Source organism: Panthera onca, chromosome A1, assembly GCF_046562875.1.
Source record: "Panthera onca isolate mPanOnc1 chromosome A1, mPanOnc1 haplotype 2, whole genome shotgun sequence".
Lineage (NCBI taxonomy): Eukaryota > Metazoa > Chordata > Mammalia > Carnivora > Felidae > Panthera > Panthera onca.
Genome location: NC_138339.1, coordinates 31585836 through 31609452, shown reverse-complemented (window position 1 = coordinate 31609452; position 23617 = coordinate 31585836). Strand labels below are relative to the sequence as shown.

Genomic DNA, 23617 nt, shown 5'->3' with positions numbered 1-23617 from the left:
TGGTCAAGGTAGGCAACGTAAAAAACAAGATGTTCTCAGCAACTTGAAGATAGGGTAGTAAGTTAAAGGAGCAAATTCAAACTGGAAAATGGTGTTCTCATCTGCTTTTCTCCTCCTAGCACCTAGGTTCCCTTCCCCCATCCTGCAACCACACATGCATTGTGGTTTGGAACAAAGAAAAACTCCAGCTGAGGGCACCACTTCTTTTAAATTGCAAGTCACAGTATTCATTCAGCTCATTGCCAACCCTTATTTCCCCGAATATGCATTAGAAGCCTGAAGGTGTCAGACCCCAGCCCACGTGTTGTGGGGATACAAGAAGGAATGAGACCATTTGTGGACTTCAGATCCCTAGATACACCTGAGTTTGCATTCCTGTGCTCACAGTTCCTGGCTGTGAGCCCTTGAATAGGCTACTTAATATTTCTTTTTTTTTTTTTAATTTTGTTTTTAACGTTTATTTATTTTTGAGACAGAGAGAGAGAGAGAGAGCATGAACAGGGGAGGGTCAGAGAAAGAGGGAGACACAGAATCTGAAACAGGCTCCAGGCTCTGAGCTGTCAGCACAGAGCCTGACGCAGGGCTCAAACCCATGGACCGCGAGATCATGACCTGAGCCGAAGTCAGACGCTTAACGGACTGAGCCACCCAGGCGCCCCAATATTTCTAATAATAGTTTCCATATATTGAGCCAATGATCTGGTTTTGTGGTACGGAGTAGGGCATCGAAAAGTGAGATGTATTTGGACATGTGGCCAGATAGGTGTTAGTGGAGAGAAATAAAACATCTTCTAGGTGAATATTAAAGCACAAAAATGGAAACTGTCACGGCCACAGGTGTATCTTCAGTGATTTTTTTTGATGCTTCAGATTTTCTTTTTTTTCTTTTTTTTTTAAATTTTTTTTTTTTAACGTTTATTTATTTTTGAGATAGAGCATGAACGGGGGAGGGGCAGGGAGAGAGGGAGACACAGAATCCGAAGCAGGCTCCAGGCTCTGAGCCATCGGCCCAGAGCCCGACGCGGGGCTCGAACTCACGGACCACGAGATCGTGACCTGAGCCGAAGTCGGACGCTTAACCGACTGAGCCACCCAGGCGCCCCAGATTTTCAAATATTTCTAGAAGAACTAGAAAATGTCAAATCCTTGCTTTGGAAGGAAAGAGCAAACACACCATGAATTTTTCCAGACTACATGGGATTATATTCAGAGAAGGGTAACTATTTGTTGTCTTTACTGAGTAATATCCTAATTCTAGACAAGGACAGAAACTGTGCAGCAGGCCTTCTAAGAGGGAGTGTTAAATGTCCTTCTAGAAGAGAGGAGACTGGAGAAACAACAAGTCTGGATGTGAGACTTCCCAGCCAGTCTCTACTGCTTCCTGGTCACCTTCCCCGTGGGTTCCCAAGAGAGGACCAGTTTGGGAGGTGATCACATTCTGCCTGCTAGTCTGGTTCCAATTGAATCAGCAGCACTCCATATTTACAAATAAGTAGAAAAACTCACTGACTATTTACTTATCCAAATGAATGAGCTTTTCTGCCACATCTCAGTTCTCAAGCAGATAACACCTTAAACGTGGATGGGAACAGAAGTCCTCTTGCAAACCACAGAGATGTTAAACATGGCCGTGCTGTAGAAAGCGTGCCAGCTGGATTTATAGAAGAACTTATTTTCATTTTTTCAAGTGCAGTTTCTGTTTAAGAGGCCCGACTGTAAAATATGGAAGAAGTCCCTTATTAGTCACTTCCATATTTTGTCAAGTAAAACAAAGGAGAAACACACCAAGTTTTAGAAGAAATCCAACAGGAGAGCTGGAGAAAGACAAAAGGTAGGTTGTAACTTAAACAGAAATAGATGAGTCAGTCTAAGACAAGCAAAACAAAACAAAACAAAACACTCTATGCACAGTAACAGCCCTCCCCTTCAAGAAACTCTCACAGAATATTTTGCCATAGAGGAAGATAAGTGTTACAATGTCTTCCTAACCAATCAGGGACGCTGCAAGCCTCAAACCAGGAAGCCCTTTAGAGTGTAGTATTTTAAATTGTGCAAGTGAGACTTCTGGCTCTCAGTTAGTTTTTGTTCCCTGTGCTTGTAGGACACAAAAGCAGATGTGAAGTCCCTCATGGCGAAGTTTAACACGGGGGGCAACCCCACGGAGGAGGTCTCTGTCAACAGCCGCCCCTTCAAAGTCGCGGGGCAAAGCTCACCTTCAGGAGTACAAGCTAAAAAGAACCTATTCAACAACCAAGGAAGTGCCAGCCCTCCTGCGGGACCTAGCAACGTACCTAGGTTTGGGTCCCCAAAGCCACCTTTGGCAGTGAAACCTTCATCTGAGGAGAAGCCTGACAAGGAGCCCAAGCCCCCGTTTCTAAAGCCTACGGGAGTGGGCCAAAGATTTGGACCACCGGCAAACTCAGCCACCAGAGACCCTGAGGTAAAAGTGGGATTTCCAAAACCTGTAGGCCCCAAGCCCATCAATGTGTCCAAGGAAGATTCCAAACCTGTGTTTCCCCGGCCCCATGGGAATAAGCCTTTGCTTCACAATGTAAACGAAGACCACGACCTAAAGCCACCAGGCCCCAAGCCGGGCTCTAATCCCCCAGCCCAGGAAACTGAGCAGAAGCAAGTGTTCCCCAAGTTGGCTGGGGTTAAAGGCAAGTTTGGGCCAGCCTCCCAAGACCACGACCCCAAGCCCCTCTTAACCAAGCCTGTCTTTGGCCAGAAGCCATCCCTGAGTAGCGATGACAGCCATGAAGACGAGAACGCCACCAAGAACGCGTCTCTACAGAAAGGCCTCCCGACCCCCCTTGGAGCCAAGTCCAAAATGACCCCTTTAAAACCAACAAGGCATGACGAAGAAAATAAAGACCAGGGAGGAGAGACGTCAAGTTCACCTTTCCCTGGCGTGGTTCTGAAACCTGCCGTGAACAGAGGAAGCCCAGGCCTCTCCAAAAATGCTGAGGAGAAAAAAGAAGAGAGGAAGATAGATGCTGCTAAGAACGTCTTTCTGAGCAAAATGAATCAGGAGGACCCAGCCTCTGGGGCTCCTCCTGCCAAGTTCCCTAAGACGCCTTCTAAGCTGACAGGGGCAGGGCCATGGGGCCAAAGTCAGGAGAAGGAAAAGGGAGATAAGAATTCAGCCACCCCCAGACAGAAGCCCCTGCCTCCCCTGTTCACCCTGGGCCCACCGCCACCAAAGCCCAGCAGACCCCCAAATGTTGACCTGACGAGATTCCGCAAAGCCGCTTCTGGAAACAGTGAGTTCTTTTCTCGTTCGCTATTTAACAAGTTTTGTTCTACAGCAGAGGGTGTTTTACCTTCTGGGGAAAAAAATTATAACAAGGAATGATTCCATCACCGGGACTCCTGGCATGTGGTGACCTTTCTTTGGCATTTTTTTTTTTTTTTTGCTTCAGTATGGGAGGTGTGAGAGGCAAAAATCCTTAGTTCTGTGAGCATGTGCCTTGGTGGGCCGCTTTTGGGGTGGGAAGGGAAATATATCCACTTGATCGATGAGTGGTTTTGCTTTCATTTACTTCCTTAGCTGGGTTTCATTTCTGTTGGATGAGGCTAAGGTGTGTTCCCCTTACTACCACAAAAGAGTTAGACAAAAAGATGAGCAAACTTTTCGGTTGATGGTTTTCAGACTGGGTCAATTCTGATGCCCAGGAACATCTGGCAATGTCTTGAGGCAGTTGTGATTGTCACTACCGGAGGTTGCTACTGGCAGGTAGCAGATAGAGGCCGGAGTGGCTGCGAAACATCTCGGACCACTTAGGGCAGCCTGCCCCAGCAAAATAGCCAGCCCAGTGTCAATAGTACAGAGCTTGAGAAAACCGCTTCCAAGTGATCTTAAATGTCCAAAATGTCATCATGCGTTTCCTAAACCCAATATTCAAATAAGAGAGGAAACAGGGCTCAGGAAATGCCACTTGCTGTTTTGTAGTTCAGCTGTTTTCTACTTCTCGACATAAATCTTTCTGAACTTTGCTGATTCCTAAAGTAGTACCTAACTAGGATAAGCCAAAGGGACACCTTAGTCTCCTTTGGGGTAAATAGCTTAATTTTCTTCCGGAGATGTTACAGTCCTATGGCACATGCTAAAACTTGATGCTGAATGGCCTGACTTCCCACGTCATTGTAACCCTGCAGAGTGACAATGGAAGCTCACTTATACCTGAAATGATTAATATTTTAGGGCAATAATGTGCAACTATTGTTTATTATTGGGGAAGGTGGAGAAAGGATGCTTGTGGAATAGTGACCACACCACTATCAGACATATTTTCTTCCTTACAAAAATATGGCCTAATTAAAGCAGTTCTAAATATAAGTATGTTTTTCTTTTTCAGTTCTGCAGAAGCATCTTGCAGTCTATCATCTTCCTCAGATCAATATCTTGCTGTTGATCCACAGATTAGTGATCAAATCCCCCATTAATCTATCCTGTAGAAAGCACATTTGAAATGACGCCATGATCATCCATCTTCTAGAAGGATTCAGCCTTGTCACATTTGTGTCCTCCTCATCTGTCACCTTCTCATTTTAATACTGGTCCATAACTCAGAAACATTATTTTTGTGACAATTTCTAAAAGATTCCCTCTGACTTCCCTTAGTTCTTCTGTGCCTCAGATAAAATTAAAAAAAAAAAAATTAGCGGGGCGCCTGGGTGGCTCAGTCGGTTGAGCGGCCGACTTCGGCTCAGGTCATGATCTCACGGTCCGTGAGTTCGAGCCCCGCGTCGGGCTCTGTGCTGACCGCTCAGAGCCTGGAGCCTGTTTCAGATTCTGTGTCTCCCTCTCTCTCTGACCCTCCCCTGTTCATGCTCTCTCTCTGTCTCAAAAATAAATAAATGTTAAAAAAAAAAAAAAAAAAAAAATTAAAAAAAAAAAAAAATTAGCTATCATAACCTCCGTCTAACCTCTAACATCAAACCAGGGAGACTTAGTGATGTTAAGTAGAAATCCTTGGGCGTTTTATTCCATGTTCTCCATCTTTATTTCCACTCAACTCCCAGGTTTGGGTGGTGGTAACCAGTTGTCTGGTGTCATGTTGTTGAAATGCTAATGGAGTCCACTGCTCTACAGTCCCGGCAAGGGACTGTCACTATTGGTCAGTATTGAGCTGACCACCAGTGCAATAAAGTTCCAAGGGACCGAGGCCAAATTGCCCAGTAGGCAGAGTGGGTCCTTGCCTTCTTTTCTCCCTTTCCCCCACGCTGAGCTGCCTCCCTACTGCTCAAGTGCCCACGACACAATTTAGACTTTAACTCCTCCTATAATGTATCCCACCTCTAACTCAGATCCCTTGGAATATATTATCCTCCAAAAGTGAGGCAGTTCCCTCCTCATCCACCTTTTTCACAAATCAAAACTCAGTCCTTCTTGATTTGAACTGACCTCAGGTTAGTGTCAGGATAAAGCAAGCAGATTCCTAACTGTAAATTGTGGGTAACACCCCTTTAAAGCATTCACATTTTTTTTTAATGTTTAAATTTTTTAACTGATTTTTTTAAAATAGAAATTACATCTGGCTGAAAAAAAAAAACAAGTATAAAATGATATACAGTCCTTGTCTGTCATTTTCTGGGTCTTCTCAGCCTCTGCCCCACAGAAACCACTTTTCTTAATTTCTATGTCCATCCAGTTTCCTTATGTCTATGTACGCAAATGTAAACATAGATATTAATCCCCTTGGCTTTATACTCAAGAAGTAGGACATTATATGCAATGCTTTGATCCTTGCTTTTTAAAAAAAATAATTAAAAAATCTTGTATATCTTTTCATATTTTAATAAGAGGTAACTGAATATTCTTTAGAGTTGCATAATCTTCTGGTAAATGAATGACTTACCTAATCGATTGAAGAACTTGTACTGTTTCCAAACCTTTTCTCTTCAAAACAATGCTGCAAAAAATAAGCTTGTATAGGTGACTTATATGTTATTTTCTGAACACTGAGAATTTCCTAACAGGCAGGTCTGCTGACTCCTGATCCTACCACTGCTATTTTTCCCAAACTACACGAAGGAATTTAGCATTCCACTTAAGAAGGTTAAAAATATACCAGATTTAGAAACTATATAGTGTTCGAATTAACCAATGCTTCATCTAATTACTCTGCAGGTTTTCAAAGCTCTAAAACTATTTTTTCTTAGCCTTCTACCTGATTCCTTCCTTTCCAGGTTCATATCCAACCCCTTAAACCTCTTCCCCAGACCTACTCTCCATCTTTTATCATCTTTGTCCAGTATATTGCCCATCAAAAATATGTATTATTTATTGAGGACTTGTTACATACCAGATACACACTACCCTGTTCGCTCCTCCCAAGAACCCAATGAAATAAGAATTCTATGAGGAAACTAAAGTTCAGAGACGTTGGGTAATTTGCCCAAGGCTGTACTATGACTAAGCAGGGGCAGAGCTGATCCTTGGGTGTCTCTGATTCCAGGGCTAGGGTCCCCCTCAGCACACTCCCTGCTAGGCTCCTTCTCTTGAAACATAGGATATCTTGAGATAATAATTGGGGCATAAGGGATATTCAAAGAATTCTCATTCTTCTCTCTCTCTCTCTCTCTTCTTTGGCTGAAACTTTTTTTTTTTTTTTTTTTTTTTAACTACAAATACCACCATAAGCTACATGAAGACAGACACCAGTCTGCTTAACATTATTTATTTGGAGCATAGAAATAATACCTTCTTGTTCATTGCTCTGTTCATTGTTCATTGGTGGGTCTGTCATCCCACCAAAGTCTATTTAATCAGATTTTAGTATTAATATTATCTATAGCTTAGCAATTACTTTAACGAATTAGATAACCCCTGTCAATAGGCTTGCATTCCATTGAATAGAGGTTCCATGTGAAATGAATATTACACATGGGGTCTATATTATAGATCTATTTGACTGACTTACTAGTAAACCATAAGCTCGAATATAACATACTGTTTTTCTGAACATGAAGCTAATAACTTTTTTCCCCCAGAACCATTTGGGATTACAAAAGCCTGAACTTTCAAAAGATAAAAAAATCCAAAATATCAAAATGTTTTCTAAACTAACCTTGTCTCTGGTTCCTTTTGTTTCCTGGGCCAGTGGTGAGAAGAGTTCATCCTAAGCATCAGTGTGTGCCCAACCAGCAAAGTTTTGGTTGTTAAGATCCCCTGGCTTGACTGTTGGTTTGCATGTGGGAGTTAGTAATAAATCTGCTTGGAAATATTCCATCCAACCCTTTTTCTGGTCTTGTTCTTAATACTGGAGAGAAACTAAGCTCATCTTTCTATATGTTAGCTTTCAGAATGATCAGTTAAGCATCCTGACAATTGAAGAGGTAAGGCCAGGGTCCCAGTGGGTGTTAGCAAAGGGCTAATGGTGTGACTGACCCTCCATACCTGCTTATGCATCGCTTCAACTAATCCAACCAGCAGTAGTTTGGAACCTAAAGGTGCCCGGGCTATTTTCAGCAGCAAGGATAGGAGGAGGCACGATTCTCCTTCATATACCCTAAACTATCTCTCTCTAAAATTGGATATTTATACATCACGTTATATCAATGTGTGCTGTTCCGAACCATTACAAGGGAAAGGGATTCTATGCTCAAACACATTTTAAAAATTGGGGGGGTGGTAAGTAGACTTTTTTACAGCAGAGTTTCTACAGGCATTTGATATAATACTGTACACTTGGAATCTAAGAACAAGGAACCTAAAAAACAGATCCCAGGCACGTTTTCTTTTTTTTTTTTCTTTTTTAATTTAATTTAATTTTTTAAATTTACATCCAAGTTAGTTAGCATATAGTGCAACAATGATTTCAGGAGTAGATTCCTTAATGTCCCTTACCCATTTAGCCCATCCCCCCCGCACAACCCCTCTAGTAACCCTCTGTTTGTTCTACATATTTAAGTCTCTTCTGTTTTGTCCCTCTCCCTGTTTTTATGTTATTTTTGCTTCCCTTCCCTTATGTTCATCTGTTAAGTGTCTTAAAGTCCTCATATGAATGAAGTCATATGATATTTGTCTTTCTCTAATTTCACTTAGCATAATACCCTCTAGTTCCACCCACGTAGTTGCAAATGGCAAGATTTCATTCTTTCTGACTGCCGAGTAACACTCCATTGTATATGTATACCACATCTTCTTTATCCATTCATCCGTCGATGGACATTTGGGCTCTCTCCATACTTTGGCTGTGGTTGATAGTGCTGCTATAAACATGGGGGTGCATGTGTCCCTTCAAAACAGCACACCTGTATCCCTTGGATAATACCTAGTAGTGTAATTGCTGGGTCTTAGGGTAGTTCTAATTTTAGTTTTTTGAGGAACCTCCAGACTGTTTTCCAGAGTGGCTGCACCAGTCTGCATTCCCACCAGCAGTGCAAAAACAGATCCTCTTTCTCTGCATCCTTGCCAACATCTGTTGTTGCCTGAATTGTTAATGTTAGCCATTCTGACAGGTGTGAGGTGGTATCTCATTGTGGTTTGATTTTTATTTCCCTGATGATGAGTGATGTTGAGCATTTTTTCATGTGTTGGTTGGCCATCTGGATGTTTTCTTTGGAGAAGTGTCTATTCATATCTTTTGCCCATTTCTTCACTGGATTTTTTTTTTTTTTGGAGGTGTTGAGTTTGATAAGTTCTTTTTAGATTTGGATACTAACCCTTTATCTTATATGTCGTTTGCAAATATCTTCTCCCATTCTGTCAGTTGCCTTTTAGTTTTGCTGATGGTTTCCTCCACTGTGCAGAAGCTTTTTATTTTGATGAGGTCCCAATAGTTCATTTTTGGTTTTGTTTCCCTTGCCTCTGGAGCCATGTTGAGTAAGAAGTTGCTGTGGCCAAGGTCAAAGAGGTTTTTGCCTGCTTTCTCCTCAAGGATTTTGATGGCTTCCTGTCTTACATTGTCTTTCATCCATTTTGAGTTTATTTTTGTGTTTGGTGTAAGAAAGTGGTCCAGTTTTGCTTTTCTGCATGTTACTGCCCAGTTTTCCCAACACCACTTGCTGAAAAGACTGTATTTCATTGCATATTCTTTCCTGTTTTGTCAAAGATGAGTTGGCCATATGTTTGTGGGTCCATTTCTGGGTTCTGTATTCTGTTCCATTGATCTGAGTGTCTGGTTTTGCGCCAGTACCCAGGCACAGTTTCTGAAACATCTCACAGATTGGGCCAGTTCAGAACACTGAAAAGTTAAAGGCAAAGCTCTATGGTACACAGACTGAAAGTGAAGCATGGGTTAGCTTCAGGTGGCCACGTTGTTCTGCTAGATCACTGTCCACGTGTCTGATGTGCATTTTGTGGCTGTTGTCACTCTTACTTTCGGCTCCATCCTGAGCCCACTCTACTTCATTTGCCTTCCTTGGTCTTTGGGAAAGCAGTTTGCCATAAGACCTCTGGATCTTCTGTTCCAGGTTGAAACTTCTGGGGAACCATTGACTGTTAATTGGGCAGCTTACCTGGGTTTAACTCTAAAACAGAAATTCCTGGGGTGCCGGGGTGGCTCAGTCAGTTAAGCATCCAACTCTTGATCTCTGCTCAGGTCATGATCTTACCGTTTGTGGGATTGAGCCCTATGTCAGGCTCTGTGCTGACCGTGTGAAACCTGTTTAGGATTCTCTCTCTCTCTCTCTCTCTCTCTCTCTCTGCCCTCTGCCACTTGCACTCTCTCCCTCAAAATAAATAAATAAATATTTCAAAAAGATAAATAAAATAAAGCAGAAATGCCTCTGAAAGAGCATTCCCTTTCTTAACCACAAAAGCCCACAAGCCACTGTTCAAAACTTAAGAGCTTCCCATTCTTCATCTTTCTCTCTAAGTTCTCAACTTCTGCTCTTCTAAGATAAACCAGCTCTTCAGTCTAAACCCTGTTCTCACAAACAACCTGCCTTATCCCAACAGTAACCTTTGGGCATTTTTTAATCTAATGTTTTCATCATTTTTATAACCAATCTATATGGTCTTTATTTTTACATTCTGGCATTTAAATTTACTGTGGAGAAGTCTGGGACCACCCTGAATTTCCCCCCCTTTGAACGTGATTATCTTTTCTATCTGGATTCCCAAAGAAATCTCTGTCTTTAAGGTTTAAAAACCTAGCCAAAGTATGTTAGTGTCAGTCACTCCATCATCAGTATTTTCTGAGAGATGTTCCTCTTTGCTTTGGGGGATTTTCTGTTCCATATGAATAGAGGTCACACCAATTTCTTTAGATCTGGCTGATGGGTGACAAATGCATGTGTTCTAATCCAGTATGATCAATTCACCAGCTCTGAGTGTTGCTTCTAATCCACTCTTCTGTGGAGCAAAAGATAGCTGTGCTGATCTTGAGGGCTGGATGCTGTTCCATTTTCTGAGATTTCATTTTGTTTCCTATACCAGGGCAAGGCCAATCATGGTGGCTCGTCCCCCTTCTGCCTCTGATATGATTCTGTCATGGTATTTAGGGCTTTCACGCTATAGGTTTCTCCTTGACCTTCCCCAGAGTGTTCACTCACCCCTGAGCCCACTTCTCCAACCTGGAGTGTACTAAGGAGAACTCACAGGTTTTCTAAAATCAGTGCCTTCTGGAGGCACCTGGGTGGTTCAGTCCAGTAAGCATCTGACTCTTGATTTTGGCACAGGTCATGATCTCACAGTTCTTGAGTTCAAGCCCCATGTTGGGCTCTGGGCTGACAGTGAGGAAACTTCTTAGGATTCTCTCTCTCTCCCTCTCTTTCTGCTCCTTCCTGGCATGTTCTCTCTCTCTCTCTCTCAATAAACAAACTTTAAAAATTTTAAATTAATCAAGTCAAATCACTGTTTTCCCCTAGTATTGCTCCTCATTCTAGGGAACAGGTGGAAAGCTTTATTTGCCTCCTATGGCACCTTCTGTTTCTTCCCCTAGGCCAACAGTTGTTGATGTTTATCCAACTATGTTATTTTTATGGGTGATGGCCACTAAAGTGAGTTTGGGATATTATTTATCTTGCCCCGTTTTAGTTTTACTATTTTATTTTGGAATTGGAAGAGGGAGATTCTGCAAGTCTCCCTCGTTACTTAATATTATTTCAGTTATGATCTAGGTATCAGCAACACTTCCAAAGGAACCATCAATGCACTCCTTCACAAGGCAGAAAGGAGACTGATGTGAAGTGCATGGTCACTGCTTGTTTTGTATCCTCTGGACTATGCTGGCTGGCCAAAGACACTCCGATGACCACTCCAGGAATCTATCCTGAAGAGTTTTTCAGGTCACAATCAAGGTGAAGGGCAAGGGAGAGTTCCAGCTACCTGATGGGAGTTTACCTCTGGAGTGTGGGTAGTGTCTGACCTCTAAAAACCTGAAAACTCCCTGAGAGTAGTTAAATTTTAAGCTTTTAACAGCCAATTACTTTATACTGAGACTAGTAGAAGAATGGAGTACTGGAGAGGAAAATGAGCCGGAAGAAGGAGAGGACGCTGGGGCTGACCTCTGAGGAAGGCAGTTTCCTCTCTTCAGGGTCTAAGTCATTTTTGTCATAGAAAAGCCCCCTCCACATATTTTGCTTCCTGGTTCCTTGCTCCATGCTTTCTTTGGCTTTAAATTTCTTCCTTAACTGTTCAGGTGCCAGCTCGTCTTTTAATATTAGTTTTAGCACAACAGTGGTCCATACTTGTCATCTAATCTGCAGGGGAAATTTTCTTTATAGTGATAGTCAACCATATCTGTATGAGGGACTATGGCTTTTCTTAGTTAGGGAAGAGAAATTTCTGTAAAACCCAGTTTGGAGCAACATGCCATGATTTATCCTATTGTAATAACTTCCTGTGATCAAGCAGCAAGTTGGTATATTTTTAAGCTGCTTACAAAATAAAATACGGAAATACTGCCTAATCTAGTGGCATTATGTCAACATAGGATCTGTGCTAGATCAAAGAAGATACAGCAACTTACAACATAAATATTTTCTTTTATAGTGACTGACTTACCCATAAATAAAGTATAAAATGCATATGAGATGTTTAGTATATATCAAATTTGATTAAAATTACTTAAGTCTTAAAATAGTCATGTAACCCATAGAGGGAAAAGCATTAAAATGAAATGCCAAATACTTAAGAAAGGAAAATTAGAAAGTCAAATCTAAAAATCAAATACAAATACATATTGGGTCTAATAATCAAATACACACTCTTCCTGATTTACTTTCAATTGTGTTTGCACACATTAAAATATTTTAAAAACTAAAAAAGAAATTTAAAGACTAGATAGAAAGATTGGGTAAATGTTATAATTCAGTCTGCTCACTGGGCAGGAGATACTTTGCTTCATATAATCTGCTAAAACTATTTCCAAGCCAGTACCCTTTTTTTAAAGGATTGGATTTCCACCGTATGCATTTGCCACTAAAGGCTCCTTCTTGGCCGTGACGAAAATTATTTCTGAATATTATGGGTTCATATGCTAATGACACCTCTTTGTGCATATGTTTTTTATTTTCAAACCAAAGTGAAATTAACTTACATGACACATGAATAACTCCAATTATTGAAAGAACAAATTATGCCTCAGGAGGAGAAATCCAGCTGCTTGTTTTTACAAATATATCTGGAAATGTCCATTTCTTTTAGAAGAAACACCATCATGATAGTTATGGCAAGGCTCTAAAGCCCCGAGAACCACCTAGAGCACTAGATTGTTTGTTTTTCCAGCATCTGAGAAACAGGGAAGAAAGATTCTAGAAGTCGGAGACTTTAACTGCCATATTCACCACTAGCAAACACACACACACACAAAAACATGTTTCTCTTCCGTTTAAATTGCCACTAAAGAAAAACGATTGTACTTTATTCTGTCTGGCATAGCAAAGGTAGAAAAAACACGTACAACAGCCAATAGCAATAGATACTATCAGGAAAAAGTAACTGAAGGTGAGACATCTGGCTGTAGAAAAAAATCTGAACAGAAAACCATATGAGGTTTTTCTTTCCCCAAAGTAAGAACGGGTGTTGTAGAAGCACTATCTGTATTTATTATAGCAGTCGGCTTCTCTCTGCAGCTGCACGTCTGCACACAACGGCTTCTTCAGCCAGCGGCATGCTCCTGGCAACCGAGAGTGTGTTTTTCCAGGGCTGGCAGTGGATCTGTTGAGGCACAGGAAAAGGTTCTTGCCACATAACACCACTATTCTCTTGATCTGCCTGTAATTCTCAGAACCATCACGTAGTGCATCTGGCGTTCAAGAGCATCGTGTGTAGTGATACCACGAGTACAACCAGGCGGCTGAAAATCTTTCCAAAGTAAGCGCAAGGCGGATAAATACCACAGGTATCCAGATTGTGTTCAAGTGTTCGTTCCCCCTATTCGGGAATAACAGTTGCTCAACTCCATTAAGGGGAGAAAGGATCCTGGATGAGTACTAAAAGTGCCCCCTGATAGTGGTTTGTTTTTAACTCGTACAGTATTTTCTATTTTTGTTCCAAATTGTCACCTTAAAGAAGCTGATGTACTCATATCCTCTCAGTTACTGAGGATCTGGACTGCAGCTTCTTCAGGACCCCCTTCTCCCTGTTTCCAGAACTTCAGCTTCACACACACACACACACACACACGCACGCACACATGCATGCATGCACATGACTTTCTCCTCAGCCGCTTCTTCAAAAGCAGTCTCATGTGGCAGGAGGATAAGTCAAGTTTACAAAATACATTTGTCATTCATGTTACTCTAAAATAAAGAAGATTTTCTAGACCTGATAGAGCAGTTTAACAGGCAGGAAACCTCACTATATTGTAGAAAGAAGCCGTCTTTGATTTCTCTGAAGCCTTGAGTCCTTAGTCCTCACGGGGAGAAATTAATCATGTCTGGCTGAGTGGCATGAAAGCAGATGAGGTTTGTAGATCTTCTGCCAGATCTCTATCTGCCGGTTGGGAACTCTTGCTTTCTTCGCTAACTCTGAGTGATTATCTAAATGGACCTACTGGTTGGGTGGACTGTTACAAGGTGAGGCAGTGTGTTAGCTCAAACTGCTAGTTACAAAAATACTCGTGGCTTAGAAGCAACAGAAATTTCTGTCTCACGGTTCTGGAGGTTGGGAAATCCAAGATCAAGGTGTTGGCAGATTTGGTGAGAACCCACTTCCTGCTTGTCTTCTCACAGTGTGGGTATGGCAGAGGGATGAGGGAGCTCTCTGGCGTCTCTTCTGTAAGGGCATTAATCCCATTCATGGGGGCTCCAGCCTCAGGACCCCATCACCTCCTAAAGGCCGCCCTCCTAGCACCATCACATTAGGGATTAAATTTCAACACCTGAATTTGAGGGACGCATTCAGTGTATAGAAGATGGCCTGTGACATTCAACCTAGCAAATGGTACTCCGCCACAATGCACCCAACTGCCTCCCTCCTATTCTCTTGCTTTCTTCTGCATTCTTGTCTTCTAAGCTCTGATTATGTTTTCAATCGTATTCTTTTCCATTCCTCCGTACCATCACTGCAAATCTCCTTTCTTTTGGGTCAATGAAACCTATTAGTAGAACCTACAGAAAATGCTGAGCTTTATGGAGGCATGACAACCAAAGAGGCTGCTGAGTTCTGAACTACTAAGAAACCATGGTTAATTACATGGGCCAACATGATTTTGAAATGGAAAACCTAAGGCAGAAAATAGAAAAGCTGCTGGTGTGCTCCTTAAAGTCTGGATAAAGTCGGGCACCTGGGTGGCTCAGTGGGATAAGCATCCAACTTCAGCTCAGGTCATGATCTCATGAGCCCCACATTGAGCCCCACGTTGGGCTCTGTGCTGACAGCAGAGAGCCCACTTTGGATCCTCTGCCCCCCTCTCTCTCTGCCCCTGCCCTGCTCTCTCTCTCTCGCTCTCTCTCTCAAAAATAAGTAAAAACATTTTTTTTAATCTAGATAAAGTTAATTTCAAATGCCAGCCCGTGTTTCGTGGAAAAATTGAATCCGATCAATGAAGGACAAAGCCACTTGAATTTTCAAGGTCACTTCAGGTTTCTGGCTCTTGCCTCTTCTAACTTGTCACAGTTTAGGAACCGCCTCTCTGGCCCTGCGCTGTACTGCAGTCACCCAGACGAGACTTGTAGCCTTTCCTCAGTTTTCACCACAAACCACTCACCGAAGACGTTTTTGTGCGTGACAGACTTCAGTGAAGGTGTCAGACACTGGAGTCATTTACATTGCATCAAAGCCAGAAATTTAAAACAGAATATTGGCAGCTAGGGATTTTATACCTCAGGTTCCCCTCACATCCTCTGCTGTTCACCTTCTCCTTTCCTTCCTTATTTCTTTGACCTTTCTTTCCTAAGGGCAAAGAAGAATCAGAACATTCTTTCTTCTTTTTTTTTTTTTTTTAAGTTAATTTACTTATTTGAAAGAGACAGATGCGGGGGCACAGAGAGAGAGGGAGAGAGAGAATCTGATGCAGGGCTCAAACTCACAAACCATGAGACCATGACCTGGGCTGAAATCAAAAGTCGGACGCTTAAACGATTGAGCCACCCAGGTGCCCAGAGAACATTCTGTTTTCTTTTTCAGGATAGTTTGGCTGTCTGCGATCCAAACCCTTACACTAAACTATTACCTTCCTTTGTATATCAACAGAAGTTCTTTATTCAAAAGTCTCCATGCCATTTCCTTTGAAAGTGGAAGACATTGGTGGGACGGATGGCCAGTGGGGAGGAAGTGGTTTTATTTTGTATTGCTATTAATGGCCATTATATTACCAGAAACAAGCTGCTAATAAATAGAATACACCCAGGGGAGTTAGGGTGATGCTACTAGAAGTGTGAGAACGAAATCGTTCCAATTGTTGTGATTGTTTGATCCTCCCATCCATTTTCTTTTATTTTTTTATTTAAAAAAATTTTTTAATGTTTATTTTTTAGAGGGAGAGAGAAAAACAGAGCACAAGCAGGGGAGGGGCAGAGAGAGAGAGACACAAAGAATCCAAAGCAGGCTCCAGGCTCTGAGCTGTCAGCACAGAGCCCGACGCGGGGCTTGAACTCACAAGCCATGAGATCGTGACCTGAGCTGAAGTCAGACACTTAGCTGGCTGAGCCACCCAGGTGCCCCCTCCCATCAATTTCCAGTGACTGATGACCAAAGATCCTTAAAAAATAGGTTCTATTTTTAGATAGAAGTGCTAGAGATGGCTTTCTTCCATCACACATGGGATTTGAAAGTTTTCAGATTCTTTCCTGAATTAAAATATTACAAGGACACCCTTGCAAATCAATTGTTCCTTACACGTTTTCCTCACCATTCTGACACTAAATGGGTCTCTAAGGAGAAAGATGGCCAAAATGGGTAGATGGTCTAACCAACAGTGTATGTGTCATATATTCAGAAGGAACAAGAGAACATCAAAATTGGGTCTTACTCTTTCAAAGATTCTCAAACTTTAAGTTGCATAAGAAAACCCCAAAGTTTGTAGTTCAAGAAGCTGGATGGGACCCAGGAATTAGGATAGTTATCAACGTCACTAAGTGGTTCTAATGCAGGTTGTCCTGAGACCACCTTAAGAAATACTGCAGGCTGGGAGAGCTGTTACAGTGGGGGAGGGGAAGGAGAATGGTGGGGAGAGGAAGGGCTTCTTCCTAAGCCATAGGTATTTTTTTAAAAACAAAAGAAATGCTATACCACTGAAGCAGGACACTGAGAGTCAGTGATTATATCCAAACATGGAAATGAGTGAGTGATCTGTTTAAGCAAACAGGTAGTATCCTATGGTTGATCTTAAAAATTTGCCTAGTTAAGGAAAGTGCAAAGGTGATAGATATTCAAATATCTAACATCTGGATGGCTGGCACCAAAATCCTGAAAATTCTTTACTGTGTCAGGCATTGACCTGTTAGTTGCTGGATCACAAAGAGGTCGGTCCAGGGGTCACTACACTTAGTGGAACCCTTGGAGGACTTTAGCTAGTTCATTCTTTTAACAGCTGGTGGTTAAATTGTATACATCAGCTGACTGGTGCCCACCAGCTGGCCCTGACTGTCAGCCTGGAGTAGTGTAGTGCTCCCCGGCCCCCCCAGAACACCTGTAAGCAAGGACTCTGCCACTCTCTCCCCCTCTTTCCTTTCTTCCTTTTTTCTGTTCTCTATTCCCTTTTGTTTTCATCTCTTTTCTCCCCTTCTACCATCCAGTGGCCTTCAGGTTAGCTCAGCACAGTGTTTTTCACCTGGCACATATAATTAGTATTCATCAAATTAAACACCCATATTTAGCACTACAGGTAGTATTGAAAGGCAAAGAAGAACAACACAAGTGCTCCCTAAGATGAACAGACTCAGAAAGCCTGAATGGGGGCGCCTGGGTGGCTCAGTTGGTTAAGTGTCCGACTCTCAGTTTCGGCTCAGGTCATGATCTCAGAGTTCATGGGTTTGAGCCCAGTGTCGGGCTCTGCGCTGACAGTGCGGATGGTGCCTGCTTGGGATCCTCTCTCTCTCCCTTTCTCTCTGCTCCTCCCCCACTCATGCTCATTCTCTCTCTCTCTCAAAAATGAATAGAAAGAAAGAAAGAAAGAAAGAAAGAAAGAAAGAAAGAAAGAAAGAAAGCCTGAATAATTGTGTGCCATTGTAAAAACTGCCACTTGGTTGACAGAGGCCAGGATGACCCTGGAGCCCACAGTTCTGCCCAAGGTGACTTCACTTGTTCCCTCTGGATGTCCCCATGCTTGCTGAGGGCCCTCACTCTCCCCTCCACCCAAACTGACCAGGAGCTCTAAGGAAAGAGCAGAATCAGAAGCTCTGGATGTTTCTATGCTCTCAATCTGGTCACCACTCAAGTGCAACTGTACTGGCCTAGTTTCTCCACCATGGAGATAACATCACTTGGTAACAACGTTCATCTTTTTCTTCAACAATGTTTAGGGTATTACGAATCTAATCTTTAAAATAGTCCTATGTTAATATAGTACTTCAAAAAAATTAAGCCAATGAGAAAGAAAGCTAGGTGGTTGTCCAAAAATAAAGGGTGCATTTCCTCTCTACCGCTTTTTGGTTGATCTTCAAAGGAATGCAAGTTTGAAGAAAAGTGCTCTCAAGTTTTGATGCTGGGGACAAATTCCTGCGTCTGTGAGTCTAACGAGAAAAGGAGTGGGTGAATGTGGCATAGATAAAAACAGGTATTTTTTTAGGGCTTGTCACTATTTTTGTGAGCTGGAAACTTGTTTTTAATCTTGCTGCAAAGTTGATTGGAGAGCCTTCAGGAAGCCCTATGAGCACTGAGTGATCTAGGAGAAGTGGGGTGTATTTTAACACAGGAACACTCTTTGGTTTTGAAAAGCACAGTTTACACAAGTATTTTTGATCAGGGAGCATTCAGAGCAGAGGCTTTGTTGTTAAGAGAGCCTCGGGATCCAGTAAAAGCTTCAACAGTTACCGTGGGACCCCAAGGAAGGTCCTCAGCCCCCCCTCCACCTCAGTTTTCTCATCTGTTCATAGAGATAAGTCTACTCTGCTGTTGGCTTATTGTGAGGATTAAACAGAAATGCATGACAAATATTTAGTATGGTTCCTGATATAGCCTAAAGACTCAAGTCATTGGCATCAATTTAATTACATTTGCCAAAGGGGGAAAGGAGAAATGCTCAAATAAAGACCCCATTGATAAATACAGGAGTAGTAGATGGTGGCCATCAAGAGTTGCCTCAGGTATCAGCCAGTACCAGCCACAATGTCGCCCACTTGTCGCAAATATTAAATCCCACTGTGATTTATTTAAACACACGTAAAAGATTTTCATTATCACTATATCAGCTTGATCCTTTGAGATGTTGTATCTCCTTGCATCTCTCTTGCCACATTACTCTTTCTTTCCGTGTGAGATCTACTATTTGTTGACTCAAGTTTTCCTTTGTTGGTACGGGCTTTTCTTAAATGCGGAGGTTCTTCATTTGTGTGTGTGGGGTACTGGAGATTCAGTTAAATTGTTTGGTGTTTCTGTTTGTGCAGCCAGATTGGGTGAAGATCCCAAGTTCAGTGGAGCAAGAGGGTGGCTGAGTGTGCTGTAGGGAGGGCACTTTATTGGCTAGTCTTTGCCAAGGACGGCCCCTCCCTCCTGGACATTGCAGCGCCTGCAGCTCTGTTCAGATTCCTCCTTATTCTCTCAATTCCTGTTGTGCAGAAATCCAACCACCTTACTACACATGCTTTGTTCCCCCAAGTACTCACTCTGAGCCCCTCCCTATCCCCAGCATTCTCCATCTCTGGGTATAGAGCACTCTGGGTGGGCTCTCACTCTTTTTCACCCTCTCTCTTGTCTTCCTTTTGGACTTCTGTTTTTTCTTTGAGCTGATCTCTCTTTAAATCTGTCTTTTAGGGATTTCTCATGGCTTCTAGTTCACTGTGGATTTACTTTCTTGTTTTCCAGTATATTTATGGTTTGCTTATGTGTTTGTTATCACTTTTTCCAATATTTCTACAGATTTGAGGTAAGAGAGCTTACTACAGCATGTAGTCAGCCTGTCATCTTGACTGGGAACTTTTAATCATGTATCTAAGAGGAAAAACATTAATAGGACCTTTAACCATTATAAAGTATCAATATCAGAAAAAATACCCAACGGGTCATCTTAAAGGAATCACCTAATGTTTGGGTTTACACAATGCAAAAAAAAAAAAAAACTGAAAAATACAACCATCCACAAGTATTGGTAGCATGTATATGTCAGTGTAGAGTTTGCATCTAGTAATAAAAAATAAGATAAATGTCCTAAAGAAGCAAATTGTATAGGTTTTTCACTTTTTGAACTATGTTGCAAGAAAAACAGTGTTTACATTAATATTTCTTTCCTATCCCTAAGAATTTATTAGATCTAAAGATAGAGCTTCTAGAAAAGTGCTGAGTGCTTTAAATGACATGTAATTTATTATTGGGAATTTAAAAAGTTTTATATTCTTCAGAGAAAGGTTTTTCTTAGATTCCAGACTTATGGTATAAATGCTAGCAGAATATAAGCTGGAATCAAAGTCAACTAAAGCTGGGTCAATACTGCTTTTACTTAAAGTGTTTTCCATTTAGTGGGGAAAAAAAATGAATGTAAATTGGTATTGAAAGATGTCCATGGGATAGAGATTAATTAACTTCTGATAAATGAGCTAGAGGTGATTTCTATAAATTTTTATAACTATGTCAGAACAGGTTGTGTATCATCTCTCACTTTTGAGAGAAAGCACTGGCTCAGAAGCTATATTCAGCAAGTATCTCTCTATAACACCATTAAAATAAATTTGAGGGCAAAGGGTGAACCATCAAGAAATGTATACATTTACTGAAGAGATTTTTTTTCCACACCAGTAAATTGATGTAAGTTACTTCAGCATCTTGATTCAACAAAGAATATTAAAGGAAAATCCCAGTTTTCAATAATGGTAGCACATTTAATAGCACACTCTGCAAGTACAAAATTAGTCTTTCCTTCAAATGGACTAATCATTCAATGTGAAAATTCCTTGGAAATTTTCTTGAAAAAGCAAGAAAATTAACATTTTTGTAGTCTGTGAGTGAACAGAAAAAAGAGACATTTGTATCAATTATACATATTACCCAATAGTTTAGGATTTTCATGTTGAAATGTCTCAAAATAACCCATTTAACTTTTGTTCTCAAATTTTCATATTTTAGTAACTTAATTTAGTCAACAACATTGATTTTATTAAGATAGGTATACCTCTTTGTAGAAGAAAATCACCAAACTTTCTTTTGGTTAAAATAATTGAATTGGCTAGTCTTTGCCAAGGACGGCCCCTCCCTCCTGGACATTGCAGCGCCTGCAGCTCTGTTCAGATTCCTCGTTATTCTCTCAATTCTTGTTGTGCAGAAATCCAACCACAATTGTTTATTATTGTAACTTTTTGTTATTCTATTCAAGTACAGCACTGCAAAATGTTTCAGATTTCACTGATCAATTCATTGAATTATAATTCACCTCAAAATTTTGGAAACTATCTGCTTTAGATAGTTTTATGAAAAATATAATCAGATTTTCTGATATAGCCACAAAATCAGCCTAGAAAATTCATTTTTATACAGGTTTTTAAGTTTATTTATTTATTTTGTGAGAGAGAGCGAAAGCACTCATGCACGTCCAGGGGTAGGGTAGAGAAGGAGAGAGAAAAATCCCAAGCAGGCTCCCCATTGTCAGTCCAGAGCCTGATATGGGGCTCAATTCCACAAACTGTGAGATCATGACTTAAGCTGAAATCAAAAGTCAGATGCGTAACTGACTGAGCCACCCAGGCGCCTTGAAAATGAGTTTTTACTACATTACTATGTTCTTTCCAATCGCTGAATATTGGGTTTTCTTTTAAGTTGCTAAATACAACTAAGTTTGACATTAGATGAAGTAAATTTTCAGCACTTCAAAATATCTCACCTGACACCTATTATAAAATTTTCTTTTTACCCATAGTTTCTCAAGGCATTGTTTCTCCCAGGGTGGCCTGTGAACCTTCTACACCAGAATAGGCTCAGACACTTCAAAAAACTTAAGACTGCTGCTGCCCACCCCCAATTCCATCACCACCATAGCCCTCTTGCTGAATCAGAACTGCTGGCTTTGGGGCCTATGTATCTCCATTTTTAATAACTCGCCCAGGAGATTCTTATGAACCTGACAATAGAAAAAAAACGAACTCAAATCAATCTTTCTTTAAATGGCAACTACCATTTTAGATTTTACAAAGTCAAGAACAGATTGTTTCAAGTGGTGTTAGGAACTCATTTTCCTTAGGAAAGCCCAGGGTGGAGTAGGGATCAGAGGGGGGAGATATCAAGGAAAACCAGACAGCTGGTTGCAACCATGCCAGATTATCTTGTCAGGACATTGGGTTGTCCTGGCGTGCTGCTCGAGCTGGCATTTGGCAGTGGACTTGTGTAGCATCACAGACGACTCCTGGACAGCACTGACTCTCCCATCACGCTGGGGAGCCCAGCTGGTCCTCCTGTAAGAGGCAGGTACCCTTAAGATAGGTCCTGGCAGACCAAATGCTCACATGACATTGGTTTTCAGCTGTAACTAACAACACCTTGAATACGACCACTTTCCTTCCTGGACCAGAGTTTGGAAATACCCACAGAGGGAAACATATCAAGAGGAGGCATAGGGTCTTGGAAGACAGACTCTGTCAGTTTAGTTTGGCTTAGAGCTAGGGCTGCCTACAGTGTGTTTCCTTTTTTCCTGGGAAGACAATTCTGCCTCAGTGACACTTGAGGTTAATGAAATTTTCCTTAAACACCTAGAAAAACTAATAACAACAAATAGAAAAAGAAACAACACCACAAAAGTGTGCGAGACCCAGATACCAACTGCTGTAAAAGAAAGTAGTGGCATAAAGAAAGCCTTCTCAAAAAAAAAAAAATAAATAAATAAATAAAAAATAAAAAAAAAAAAATAAAGAAAGCCTTCTCTTATCCATTTCTGTACCTCCAGCTGGACACTGTATTCTGCCAAATGTTTGACATCACCCACATACCAAGGACCCTGACCTTTGAAGGGCTTTAGCTATGGCTCATTATCTTCTCTCTGATTTGGATCTGTGATGACCTAGATAGCAAGGGACACGATAGTGCTGAAATAAACTCTGTTTTCCCATGTTGTACTTGCATAGGCCACACTAACCCAGGTAAAATGATGTCCATGAGTCTCTTTAAAAGCCTTCTAGTTAATCAAAGCTTATATTAAACAAAGACAGAACTTAGGCCCAAGCAAAAGCATCTATTTTTATTGCTCAGAGGCACCTGCACAGTGCCTCTGGAAGCTTCCTCAAATTTTGGTGAAACCACATGATAGCGGTATATAATATTTGGTCACACCACACACATATGCACACACACATGCATGTTAATCGCATCTGTACATGCCACCTGCTCTCCATTCACACCCCCATGGTTTAATGAACAATAAGAAGGTAAATGAGGTTGCAATGGAGATAAAGGGAAAAAAGCAGGAAAAGGTGGGACTGGGAGGTAAGCAGGGACGAACTGTTATAGGCCATAATCAGGACTTGGAGCTTTTACTAAGTGTGAGGGTGATCTGGTCAGATTTGGTATTTGGGAAGGATTGTTCTAGAAACAATATAAAGTAGTCGGAGACCATTGCAGTAATCCAGGCAGGGGCTTGTACTAGACAGGTGGCAGTAGAAATCAGGAAAGAGAATAGATAGATTAGAAAATGAGGCATTAGCTCTGTGGGAGGACCATGATTTTTATTTTGAATGTATTCAATTAGAAAAGGCTTTGGTGTTTCAAATACACAGGTAGTTATAAGGGTCTGGAGCTCATAAGAACTTGAGTTCTCTCTCTACATTGTTGACATGTCAGCCTGCTTCTTGTGACCCAGTGCTTTTCTAAGTTTTTACATTTCATCTGATAGACTACTATCTAGATCTGTACTGTCCACTACAGCAGCCACTAGCTACAGGGGGCTGCTAAAATTGAAATTAATTAAAATTTAAAATTCAGTTCCTAAGTTGCACCGACCACATTTTATATACTCCATAGCCAACAGCGTCTAATGATTATAGTACATGACAGCCCAGATACTAAACATGTCCATCATTCCAGAACATTCTACCAAACAGTGCTAATCTAATGACCTGCTGGTCTCTCAGCTACATCTATGAAACT

At 41.4% G+C, this 23617-nt stretch overlaps 1 protein-coding gene across 5 annotated transcripts in view; it reads left to right on the top strand.

Annotated features, from left to right (window-relative positions):
- Positions 1 to 23617, top strand: part of FYB1 (FYN binding protein 1) — a 161895-nt gene that overhangs the window by 59579 nt on the left and 78699 nt on the right. For all 5 annotated transcript variants that reach the window (XM_078445107.2, XM_060637630.3, XM_060637637.3 and 2 more), the window contains exon 2: positions 2102 to 3263. In XM_078445107.2, the coding sequence (XP_078301233.1) occupies positions 2129 to 3263 (1135 nt within the window). In that variant the 5' untranslated portion in view covers positions 2102 to 2128. The remainder of the gene's footprint in view (positions 1 to 2101; positions 3264 to 23617) is intronic.